This window comes from Parambassis ranga, chromosome 7 (assembly GCF_900634625.1).
Source record: "Parambassis ranga chromosome 7, fParRan2.1, whole genome shotgun sequence".
In the NCBI taxonomy this organism is placed as follows: domain Eukaryota; kingdom Metazoa; phylum Chordata; class Actinopteri; family Ambassidae; genus Parambassis; species Parambassis ranga.
Genome location: NC_041028.1, coordinates 3,594,547 through 3,606,644, shown reverse-complemented (window position 1 = coordinate 3,606,644; position 12,098 = coordinate 3,594,547). Strand labels below are relative to the sequence as shown.

At 41.7% G+C, this 12,098-nt stretch overlaps 2 protein-coding genes across 3 annotated transcripts in view; both read left to right on the top strand.

The window, feature by feature from the left end:
- Nucleotides 1-1,318: 1,318 nt before the first annotated feature.
- On the top strand, nucleotides 1,319-2,557 carry guca1b (guanylate cyclase activator 1B). Its single transcript, XM_028409764.1, has 4 exons — nucleotides 1,319-1,519; nucleotides 1,847-1,996; nucleotides 2,131-2,245; nucleotides 2,433-2,557. Exons 1-4 carry the CDS (start codon nucleotides 1,319-1,321, stop codon nucleotides 2,555-2,557), a joined length of 591 nt encoding a protein of 196 aa, XP_028265565.1.
- Nucleotides 2,558-3,311: 754 nt separating this feature from the next.
- The window catches only part of oard1 (O-acyl-ADP-ribose deacylase 1), a 28,459-nt gene continuing 19,672 nt past the window's right edge, over nucleotides 3,312-12,098 (top strand). Inside the window, exons 1-6 of one of the 2 annotated variants that reach the window (XR_003670977.1) lie at nucleotides 3,312-3,601; nucleotides 3,753-3,918; nucleotides 4,161-4,219; nucleotides 4,351-4,463; nucleotides 4,560-4,708; nucleotides 6,516-6,579. Coding sequence is in view for 1 of the 2 variants with exons in the window: in XM_028409765.1 (XP_028265566.1) it covers nucleotides 3,557-3,601; nucleotides 3,753-3,918; nucleotides 4,161-4,219; nucleotides 4,351-4,463; nucleotides 4,560-4,707 (531 nt within the window). In the remaining variant the exon portion in view is untranslated. Of the gene's footprint in view, nucleotides 3,602-3,752; nucleotides 3,919-4,160; nucleotides 4,220-4,350; nucleotides 4,464-4,559; nucleotides 4,853-6,515; nucleotides 6,580-12,098 lie in introns of those variants that run through there. The other variant, XM_028409765.1, reaches the window with a different exon arrangement.

Here is a 12,098-nt window from a genome sequence, read left to right as displayed (position 1 = left end):
TTTTGCCACCATAGGAGCAGAAATGTATGATCAGTAATGGAGATAAATGCTGAAAGATGATTGGAAGATGGAAAACATGGGCGAGATTTGAAATATCTCTTGTGTAACAACAGCGGGCGTGAATCATTTTTAATCATGAGAGGATAACATCTTGTGATTCCTCGGTGGCCTTGAAACTCCTAAGCCAAGATTATCCGTATCCCTGTCGTCAGCACAAATCATGGGGCCGACTGGAGAAACGTACTAGACCAGGCCAAGCTTTCACCTGTAAACAATGACTGAGTAGCCATTAATAGCAAGGCTGATATTTACATGTGTCTAAATTATTGTGCATCTAAGGTTTCCTATTTTTTTCCTCTACCTATTCTTCAAATATAATTAACATGTTAACATATAAGGTGTAATTTAATGCCCATCATTAGGGACCACACTTTTATTATGGACTTCACTGAGGCTGGAGCGGGTAGGTAAACAGTAATTTAGGGCTGTTAGGGATAACTGAGTACTTGGATGAATCATCACACTGGTCAGGAACTTCCTTTACCAGCATTACCAAGCACAGCTGATCCCTCCAAAACACACACTGTTTTCCCATAATGACAGAAATGAACCTCTGCACTAGTAAACAAACTCCTCTGCAAATCCACAGTTATGCCTCATTAGATAACAGTTTAATTGTGTAGCAGCTATCACTGTATTTAACATCAGATAAGAACGCTCCATGTTAATGCACTTGACCTCTTATCTCCTAAGTCTTCTATCAGTTCTGATCATTTCCACCTCACAGATTTCACTTTTTTTTTTCCTGCGTTATGATTACCATTTGACACAATTATACGGCATACAGTTTACTTTAGCTTGATTTAATTACACACACAATCAGTTTAATTAACAAATTAATGAGCTGAGGTCCCAGAAAGCTATTTTTATGAAGTCTGTTTCCACAAAGCTAGCGGGAGCACAAGGAGATCTTTTCATGATCTGTCTGTACACTAATTGATTTTGACAAGTGTTCATTTGTAATCCCTTATCATGTGATCCTTTGCAGCCTGGGTCATCCTCACTTTCAAATGAGATTTGTCACAACAGAGAGTTAACTATTCATCCTGTATGGACTTTCATGCCATATTGATTATTTGGGTTTTTTGCAGATTTACACAAATTTAGCCACTAGGTTTTTGACTGAACACCTTTGTTTTTTTGTTGTGATGTAGAGGAAAACTTAGAGAAAAGAAGGTGACGTGGTCAGACGCCGAGGAGGCTCATGTAATGTAAGAAGTCATTTTAGTGTTTGGGAAGTTACAGAAAGCATTCCACCATGGGCCAGCGCCTGAGCGAGGAAAGTGACGACAAGGAAATTGATGTGGCAGAGCTGCAGGAATGGTACAAAAAATTTGTGGTGGAGTGTCCGAGTGGAACTCTGTTCATGCACGAGTTCAAGAGTTTTTTCGGTGTCACCAATAACAAGGAGGCTGCAGATTACATTGAAAACATGTTTCGAGCCTTTGACAAGAACGGCGTAAGTACAAACACATTTCTTCTCATTTGTCCCACTTTGCTCATGTTATTTGATCATTATATAATATAATCTCAAATCATTTTGATAGTTAATGGGTTAAACAAGAAAGGCACTGGCATTTAAAATGTGAATACTTGCAGAGCCACTTTAAAAATGTGAACGTTGAATGGTAAGATGGGTATTTTTTGATCAGAGGGTGCACTGAGAAAATTATTTTCTGATTGATTAACTATGAAAGTTGCATTCTCTTTGATAAACATCAAGGTCTCAAATGACTTCGGGGTAGGCTCTCATAACATTCAAATCCGTCTTTTTTAATGTTCACAGGACAACACCATTGATTTCCTGGAGTATGTGGCAGCTTTGAACCTAGTTCTTAGAGGGAAACTGGAGCATAAACTTAAATGGACATTCAAAATGTATGACAAAGATGGAAGCGGTTGCATCGATAAAACTGAGCTTCTTGAAATTGTGGAGGTAATTTTTTCACTATTTTACTGTGCCATTGATCTGTAGAGCTTTGAAAACATATTGCATGATAAATGAGTGGGCTGTAATGTATTGGAGTGAATGCAGGCAGGCACTTTAACATGCTCTTCTGTCACTTTCAGTCTATTTATCGACTGAAGAAAGCCTGCCACGGAGAGCTGGATGAAGAATGTAATCTGCTGACCCCAGACCAAGTGGTTGACCGGATATTTGAGCTGGTTGATGAAAATGGAGACGGTGAGTGTTTGTAGTGGTTTTCTGACAGCTTGAGATGTTACAAGGGTGATTTAAAAGGCCTGCTGTAATGGCTCTGGGAAGTGCTAATGCAAAAGGGTTTCATTGTTTTTAGTATTTGTAGAAAAGGGAGTGTGTGTGTGTGTGTCAGTCACATGAGCCCAGTGTATAACTGTCCCTTATCAATTAGGGGAGCTCTCGCTAGATGAGTTCATCGATGGAGCACGGAGGGACAAGTGGGTGATGAAGATGTTGCAGATGGATGTGAACCCCGGGGACTGGATCAATGACCGAAGAAGCAGTGGTGACTTCTGAGACTGTCACTTTCACACACATTCATCGTGTGTAAACATGGTGTAATATTGTAAATATTGCAGTTTATATATATAAAAATATGAAAGAAAACAAGCCTACAGTCATTCTGGCATTGTGCTGTAAGCTGTTGTACACGATTATTATCTACACCAATGCTACATGCGTGCTTGTAAAGACAGGGGGCATCTGTTTAGCACTAGTCAACCAATAAAACACTAGTTTTGACCATATTTACTGCTACCTGATTATGTAGGTTTGTTTACCTGTTTGCATTTTATAGATGATGCAATTATAAGGCACTTGATTTTTGTGTGTTTTGTGTCACAAAATAAGCATAAAAGGAAATCAATAAACATACCTTACTGAGTTGTTGTCATGTACTTAGAATTACTGAAAAACTTCCCTGACCATTTTTACTCTGCTTTAAATTTTTAACCAGCAGGATTAGACAGCCCTTATCATTTTTATTTCAATAATCTAGTGTTAATCCCGTTGAACTACTTCAAAATCTAAAAATTAATACAATCATACCTGAAGGTTTGTTGTGAAGCAACGGATTTAAAATTGTTTAACAGTAATGACATTTGCTTTGAAAGTTTTCATTAAAAGATATTTTTTTTTAATTATTTTTAATAAAAAGTAAAGAATGTGTCATCAAACTTTGTGTTATGATGTGTATATATGTACCACAGAAAATCCAACACAACAATGTAGACAGAAAGTAAATCCCAAATCACGTTTTTTCTCGCGTGAACTTGCGTGAACTCGCATGGCTGCTTCCTATCCTGCTGCAGCCTGACAGCGGTGTTGTGTAGCAGTAAATCACGCGTCTGCTGTGAACTCTTTGGAAGTTTAACAAGCAACGTTACTGTCGTTCGGTCGTTTAGTGGGAACTTCTTCCAGAAAAAAACTGCGTGTCGACAAATTCGCGTTGTTTAAATGTGTGTTCACGACTCGTAACGTCGAATAACACTACAAGCGCTTTGTTCACTGTTTCCAATGTCGTCTGAACTCCACAACCCGGCTAGCACTGATAACATTAAGGTAACGCTTATATTTACATTAATAAAATGTGTTTACGAGCTTCGGAAATTAAGAGTTTGTGCTAGTTTTCCAGTAAACCCAACGTGTATTTCTTGTTCTCTCATTATCCTCCCCCCCTTGACGCGGTGTAATGCTGCCCTCTAATGGTTAGTCTGCAGAAGACAGCTGGAGGCTGAATTATGTCACCGGCAACCTATTCTCCTGTCCCGAGGACGAAGCTCTGGCTCACTGCATCAGTGAGGACATCCGCATGGGGGCAGGCATAGCTGTGATGTTCAAGAAGAGATTCGGAGGGGTGCCGGAGTTAAAGGAACAGAGTGAGTCAGCCCTTTTATTAAAAATTCATCAGGAGTGAAAATGTCTCATTTTAGCAGGGGGGAATTGGATAACATCACATAACCAGTGAAACTGGTTTAGTTAATACAAATAAATCACAACACACCCTTCACTAATATCAAATAAATATTAAAAAGATATTTTTCAGGTCAGTATAAATGTTAGGGATTTATTATAACATTATACTTGTCCTAACAAGGATATATTTATTTGGTCCAAACAGAGAAGCAGACAGGACAATATGCTGTACTGACAAGAGATGACCGGTTTGTCTACTATTTGGTAAATATATAATATTTAATATAATATATAATATATAGTATAATATAATATATAATAATATAATATAATATATAGTCAGCACAGATCTGCATCACTTTATTTCAAAGGATAATTCTGATGTTTTATTGCAGATCACAAAGAAAAAAGCCAGCCAGAAACCCACCTATGACAGCCTGAGACAGAGTCTGGAGGACATGAAGTCACACTGCTTAGAGAACGGAGTAACAAAAATATCCATGCCCCGGTTTGTATCTTTTCCATTCATTTTCTATATCATATATCTTTTAAATAATATCCATCTTACAAATTTGATCAATATGTTTTTGTGTCTTTATGACAGAATCGGTTGTGGCCTGGATCAGCTGAAGTGGACTAGAGTGGCTGAGATTCTGGAACAGGTCTTCAAACACACAGACATCTCCATAACAGTCTACAGTCTTCCTGAAAAAGCAGAGACCAAAGTGATGAATGAAAACAGGCGCAGATGATGTATGGAGTTTCTTTATGCACTTATTTTTTGTATAATTTCCACAGTGTGATGTTCAGTTGATTATATTTTCATTAAGTGAGACATTATGTTCTCTTATACTGTGGATAAAATGGAAATAAATACACTATGTTTTGCAAATCTAACTCAGTTGAAACCATGGGAACTTCTCTAATAGATAGAAATCTCCAGGCTGCTTTTTAAAACATTAGATTTCTTCACTTGGTTAGGATGTAACTAGGATTTATTAAGCCGTTCTGGTTTAACATACTACCCTAAAGTATCGGGTATCTCTGTAAACACTCATTCTTTCATGGGGCATTTACGCTGGTGATTGAACAAACAAGGTATGTGTGTTTCTCTGTGGTCATCATTTAACTTCTGGAGTGCCCATTGTAGCCTGTGCAGATGGTCGGGGAGGGTATTGTATGATCCATTATTGATCTGCTCGGGTATTGCGCTTTAATGCAGCTGGGACACAATGGACCAGATGTGTGTGAAAGAAAAGGAGGAGCGGGCAATCTGACACCACAAACTCAGTCCCACACATCCATTTTCTCTAGCGCGGGGGAAGCCTTTTAACATGTCATGAAACATGAAACTGAAGAGGAAAGAAAAAAGAGACAAAATGCTTCCATAATATCTCAATTCAGGCTTTTTCCTATTCAATTAGTGAACAATCTGAAACATGTATTTCAGATGTTAGTAATTACCATAAACCTCAGTAGCCCTGAGTCTGAACATGCTCAGTAGTTTGCCGCTTACGACCCTCCCATTCTGCTTTGGGGCACCTTCAATAATTCATGAGGAGAAGGCATTAACCGCTGTGTACACTGCGGCTGGATGCCCATTCCCCCCCCCCCACATATCCAGGCTGGCTGGAAGACTGTACTTCAGCATCACTGCAACCAACCCCTGCTCTCCTCCTCCTCCTCCTCCTCTTCTTCCTCCTCCTCTTCCTCCCTTCCCATCCCATCCCCCTTCTTGCTTGGCAATTAGACTCCACACTGCAGCAGAGCCACCTAGCTGCTCTGCAGTGAGCACTGGGAAATCTCCCTTCAATCTGACCTGCTGTCACACTCAACACGCTGAAGCTGGTGGATTGTGTGTCCAGAATCTTCTCGCTCCACCTGATCCCTCTCCTTGTATTCTTTGTTCTCACATAGCTCTCCTTCTTGTTCCGCTGCAGATTCACCTCCGATGTTCTCCCCCATTCTCACTTCTTTTCTTTCTCCCCCTCACACACACACACACACACACTCACACACTTCCCCTCCTCCCTCTGTCCTCCATTCCCGTTTTTTTTTTTTTCTTTGCACGATGCGTATGAAATTGCAGAGCTCAGCATTCTTCTCCACAGGCACTTAGAGAGGGGAGGGAAAAAAGAAAAAAAAGAGACTGAGATGAGCTGGGCGGGAGGGTTTCTGGTGCACCACATAACTGGCCCCCCTCCAATTAAAGAAGAAGCTTATGTTATTGAAGAGCAGCTTAGCCAATCAGGAGGGAGTGGAGGCAAAGACGACAGGAAAAAAAGCAGCAGAGCGAGTGGGCAAGAGAACGGGGGGAAAAAAAAAACCTGCAGTGTGTGAGTGTGTGTAGTTTTTATCCCACCCCTGAGCAGATCTTTATCAATTTGGGTACTCCAGTCTTGGGGTGCATTTGAATGGGTGTCTGTGTGTGTGTATATGTGGCAGAGTTCACAGAGGACAGAGTAAAGGTGTGTCTGCAGGGCAATGTTAGACTTATTCACTCTGAAACTGGGGAAAAAAAAGTAAGAGGAGATTGATCATTTTTCTCTCTATCTCAAAGTGTCTCGGAGCCCGTGGAGAAGGGGAAGAGCTCAGTGTCCAGGAGACAGCAACCAGCACCAAAGGTAAGCAGCTGCATTCTCCTTCTACTACAGGCATGCTGCGCTTTTTCACTTCTGAAGTTGCTTTTATTATAAGAATCGAATATAGAATAGAAAGTGTTCTGAATATCTTTTTTTCTTCTCATCTTTTTCATGTAGCAACATTTGAATATGTGCATGGATTTACTTACTTTTTATTTACATTATGAAGACTTGACAGAGCAGCCGAGGAAATGAGAGGGAGGGAGGGAGGGGGAAGGTTAGTGCGGGACTCCCTGATGCTCCCAGGCAAGTTTCTGTGCACACGGTTCTCTAGTGCTGCAGTATCCCATTACATCCCTGTGCGAAGCTGCCTCAGCATCCAGCCAACGTCAGGCTGAGCAACCCAAACCAGCTATCAGCTCTCTAAAATAACAGGTTACCTTGTTTTTTTGTTTCTATCCCTGTTTCGGATCAGCTTTAAGTGTTGCCCCGTGTACTGTAAATTCAGTGCAGCCTGAGCATGAGCAGAGACTGCTGCAGCCCCTTTTAGTTTGGTCGTGCATGCTCTCATTGTGCATTCTGGGTGTCGGTGTGGTTGCTTAGATAACAGATTGAATTGGCTCTGATAGTGTTTGAGCCTGGTGATTAGTTTTTGTTGGGCTTATCCGGTGTTCTGGGACTTCCTTCACCCTGAGCCTGCAGCAAAAAGTAGGCTTTCTGATTGGTTAAACAATGCTTACTGACTGAAGTGTATCTAAGAAATGCTACAAAATATTGTCATCACGTTTGTGGTGTATTTACAGTGAATATGTGTTTTTTTGCAAATGTAAAATTGCCACAAACAACAAAGTAAAGTGAAACTTATTGCACAATTAGACGAATAGATAACGTTTGGAATCAAATAATTGAACATTATCTGCTTTTTTGCAAGTGCCTTCACGGTTTATTTGTCACATCCCACTGTTGTTTTTTTCCAAGCCTGACCTTCATCATTTGTGAATGAAGATTTGATGGTGTCCAGCAGTGGGCACTGTGTGTTTTCTCTGTGGAAAATGTCTGTGGACACATGGGCCTGCTGCAGAATGGGAGGAAATAATAGCTGTATTAGTTTTATGTTGGCACTGGACTCACTAAAAAAAAAAACAACAGGAGCATATGTACTGTATGCACCGGTATTTAAATAAGAGAAAATTAAACCTGACTTGAAAAGCTCCTCACTACTATTATAGTTTAACAATCTCTCTGCTGTCCTTGTCCACATGTGTCACCACTGTGTGTGCTCCAGGTGGGAGGGTCAGCAACGTGGTTTTTGTTCTGTCTTCCTTTTCACTCCTAAGCTCAGAATGACACTGTGTGGATAGGCTGATACTGTAAGACAGAAGAGGCTACTCTGCTAATTTAGAAGGAGTTTGGTTGTGTTACATCTGTGAGGAGGACATGCGACACATGTAATGGCTTTAGCTCATGTAGCTCTGACACCTACTGTGACAAGGCTTTGTTTCATGTCATGGTTGAGAGGGACTTGGAAAGTGTCTCTACAGGAAGCTGCTGGCACACTGAGAAACTCGTTCAGATAGTGGCGATCAGAAACCTCAGCTTTTTAATGGGAAACAGAAGTAAGACCCCCCTAAGTGTTCCAGAAATTAGCCAGTACCCTCTTTGTTATGACCTGGAGGCATGAAGGAGATTTAATGAAAAATAAAAAAAACAGCCTAAATATTAAACCGAGTCAAGTTATGCACTCTAACTTCTTTTCAGAGTTTCTGGAGGAAGGTGGCAGCTGCCAGGCTTGTCATTGCTCATCCTCAGAGCGTGTCCCAGGCTGTGTGGCATGGGTGTTTAGCGTGTCCCTGTAAATGATGGTTTAGGCAACATAGCGGAGCGGCAACGGCTGTCACTGGGACGTACAACTACAGTTAGCAACAATCACAGTCTCCATGTCAGGGTGAGATGAGGTGCCGTTAAAAAAAACGCTCCACAGTCGGGTATGTTGTTTAGAATGTTGAGGTAGAAATAGAGGACACTGCAGATGTTTAAGGTGAGCAGACTCTCTTGGGGATGTGTGTGACACCTTGATGAATACAGTGACTGGTCAGAAAGGCAGTGTGCACATGTTTTACTATTGATGTGGGAATACATTTGTTTGCTATTTTGCAAAGACAAAAAGTCGCCATAATGTACATCAGGTTAAGGTCAATTACGTTAACATTGTTGTTAAAGTCAAGACTATGGAAACAAATGTAAGACCACTGAAGTTGTGTGTGTGTAACAAGGATGAAGAGACTCTCCCTGTCGATGCTACATTCTATATTTATGCATGGATTTGTGTAAATATGTTGCTTACTTTGATTTTGAGTGACAGAGGGCAGGGGAGTTTAAATGTGAAATATAAGAGGCACAGTCAGAGTGTGGAGGAAAATGTGCAGGAAAAGAACAAAAGCGATGAAAATGAAGAGAGGAGGCAAGGCGTATGATACAAGCATGGGCCGGAGAGAGGGGTAGAGAGAGATGGAGTAAGAGATTGAGAGACTGTCAGAGGCTGAGCAAGAATGGAAGGGAGTGGGTGTGCATAGCAGAGCTACGAGCACTGCAGTACATTGCAGTGCCCAGCCCCCGCTGTGTTCTCTGCTCGCCATCCGGTTCCATGCACTGAAAAGACCCCTGCAGCAGCAGAGCTGCACAGCACAGAGCGCTGCCTGCTGATGAACAGCAACCTCACAAAGAGCTTTTGACCCTCCTTTGTGCATTCCGGATGTCTGGTGATTTAAAGAATGATGGAAATGTGGCAAACATGACAAAACAGCCGACCCGTGCCTGCCAGCACGTTGTCATGTGGAGAGAGGGAGTAGTCAATTCCCGCTCCCCCTGAATTATGTAAGCGTATAACACATTCACTTCGCCAGATACAAGCTGAATGATCCTACATTCCCTTGACATGTTTTCCTCATTAGGGACATCTGCCCTGCTGTTTGCTTTTGTTCCAGAGGTAGCATCTTTGCAAACAGAGGCGGACGCTTTATTGAACTTATTGAAATGGAAACAAAGGGGAGGCAAACGGCATGTGCCTTAAAATATCTGCTGTTTGTCTGCCTGTGGTTTGAGATTTTGTTGATGAAGCCCTTTTGTGACAGATAAGGAAGAACGACCTAACTGCTAACTGACCTCCATCTGATGCTGGCTCACATGAAAGAAAAGACACTTTGTTCAGTTTAAAGTCAGGCAGTGTAGAGTTTTGCATGAATGACTCACCCAGCGTAGCCTCACACTTAACTTCTCTTGGATTAATTATACAGCTCTTGGCCAGGCAAGGAATACTCTCTCGCTGTCACAGACAAGCACATGCACATAAACACATGCATGCAGATGTGAAATGCATCTTAATCATGTGAACGGCTCTAGGAAACGAGGAGGGGGGGAGAAGGTTGTTTCTGCTTCCATAAACAGTTGCTATGTTTCCATCCCACTGCCTGCCTGGGGGGTGGTTGGCTGAAGCGTGAGAGCTTCCCCCGCTGTGTCTCTGTGTGTGTGTGAGTGTGTGTTCTCTGGTTTTCCCTCTACTTTGCTGATGTAGCTGATTCAGATTACGTCGTGTGGACTCTCTCCACTTCCTGTGACATGGTCTCATTGTGTCTCTCTCCATGCTCAGGAGTGGTTGAGTCAATTACACCTTGCCAGACAGGTGTTAAGTGTATTTGCTGTGCCACATCAGATGGTGTTTGCTTCTGATTTGCTCTGAAATCAGCAGCAGCAGGTTTAGGAAAATGATACGGAAGAAAATATGTGCTGCACGTGAGTCACACTGCACTAAAGATAGCGTTACAAATCCCTAATAATTCACAACAGTTGTATCTGATGCTTAAAAACATGTTTACTGCATTACATTTCTTTGTAACCTTGCAAAATTGTAAAAAGGAAGGAGAGACCTGCCACAGTCATGCCTTTAGACCTTGCAAAAACACACTATTTTTTATGGTAATGGTTGAAGGAAAATGCTGTTTTTGCCTGTTGAGAATATTGTCAAAAAAAGGAAAAGAAGAGGTCTGTGGTTAGTGTGTGTGTGACAGAGGCAGAGAGAGTGGGAGAAAGAAGCAGAGTATTGTAGTGTGGGTGAGCTGCAGTAGGGATTCGGAGTGCTGCATTGAGCTGCATAATTAATGTTAAGAGGGTGGAGCTAAAGGCGGAGATAACTTGCTATGAAGAACAAGCCGCTGCAATACTGCCAGAAAAAAAAAAGAGAGACAGCACTCCTTTCAGAATTACTCATCTGGAGGCAGACTAATCACAGACCAGCATGGAAGTTATATTCTGATACAAAATTCAAAGAGTCTGACTTGGTCCAGCTCTGTGTCCCCCCCCCCCCCCCAGCCCATCTGCTCCCTCGGTCCTCAAAGCCAATCATTCTCCTCTGAGCTGTATATTCCAGAGCCAAATGTCTCCAATGCTGGCTGCGCTGCTCTGTTAATCATCCAATTTGTAACAAAGCACCTTCCTATATGACACATCTGGTCTAACTCTCATCTGGTCTGTCTGAATTGGACCACGAGGACGGAGGAGGAGTTGCTTTAATCTGCAGGATGGAGTTATATTTTTAGTCATCTTCTGCACAGATTCAAGGCTGTTGTTTCTTACATGGTGATTTTGTGTGTTGTAAATGGATTTCGTCCGCTTCAAGGCTGTCCCTGTGAATCATCTGCATGTCCAAACGTTAATTCTTTTCACACCTACCAGCAATCTACTTCTCTGATCACTCTTGGGTGTGAATAAATTACAATGTACAGATGCAGGTTTTGAATTGATTCAGGCTTTGGTACTCAGGAACCTGTTCTACCTCTCTGTCTCCAGGGCGATATTGCCTGGCCTCTGACCACATCTATATCACCCTGCTCTGCTTGCACTCCTGTCACCAAATCTCATCATCATTGTAGCTGTTCTTGGCAAGTATTCTCTTTCTTGCAACATCCCCAGCCCCGCATACCCCAAAATAATTGTAACCTTGTATTTACTTTTTGATTTTTATTGAAATCAGTCATGCTCTTTTTTTTTTGGTCTACCGTGGAGACCTACCCGTGTCAAGAGAGTTGAAGTATTTGAAATGCGACCTGCTCCAAGCCTCTCATTCCAGGCTTACTAAAGCCACAAAATAACAGTCATCCCACGACGTGATCAGGTGCAAGTAGAGGCTAATACAGCTGAACTTTAAAAGCAGAATCTCTGAAAAAAGGTGCATATGACAGCAATAGCTTGCTTGATTGGGAGCAGTGATTTAATCTGTCTAAATAATGGCAGCAGACTTAATGATAGCCTGCCAGCAGTCATTTTTACAAGCATACCTTCAGGGTCTGTGTGTGTGTTTGTAATGTATTTTAAGGGTTTGGTGTGTGGTTTTTCTCCTTCTTCTTTTCCCATCTTACTCTAAAAAGGCTCCTGGCAGCACAATATGACGTTTTTTTTTCACTGCTTAGAGAAACAGCACAAAGCCTCATTAAATATATTTTTTTTCTGGCCCCATCTTTTGAAATGAAGAGACATTTTCTCTTTCTCTGTCCATTCCCAAGGGGTTC

Coding starts and splice junctions, on each gene's coding strand:
- guca1b (XM_028409764.1), top strand. CDS start 1,319: ATGGGCCAGCGCCTGAGCGAGGAAAGTGACGACAAGGAAATTGATGTG. Junction 1,997..2,130: donor AGCTTCTTGAAATTGTGGAG/GTAATTTTTTCA, acceptor TGTCACTTTCAG/TCTATTTATCGACTGAAGAA. Junction 2,246..2,432: donor GGTTGATGAAAATGGAGACG/GTGAGTGTTTGT, acceptor CTTATCAATTAG/GGGAGCTCTCGCTAGATGAG.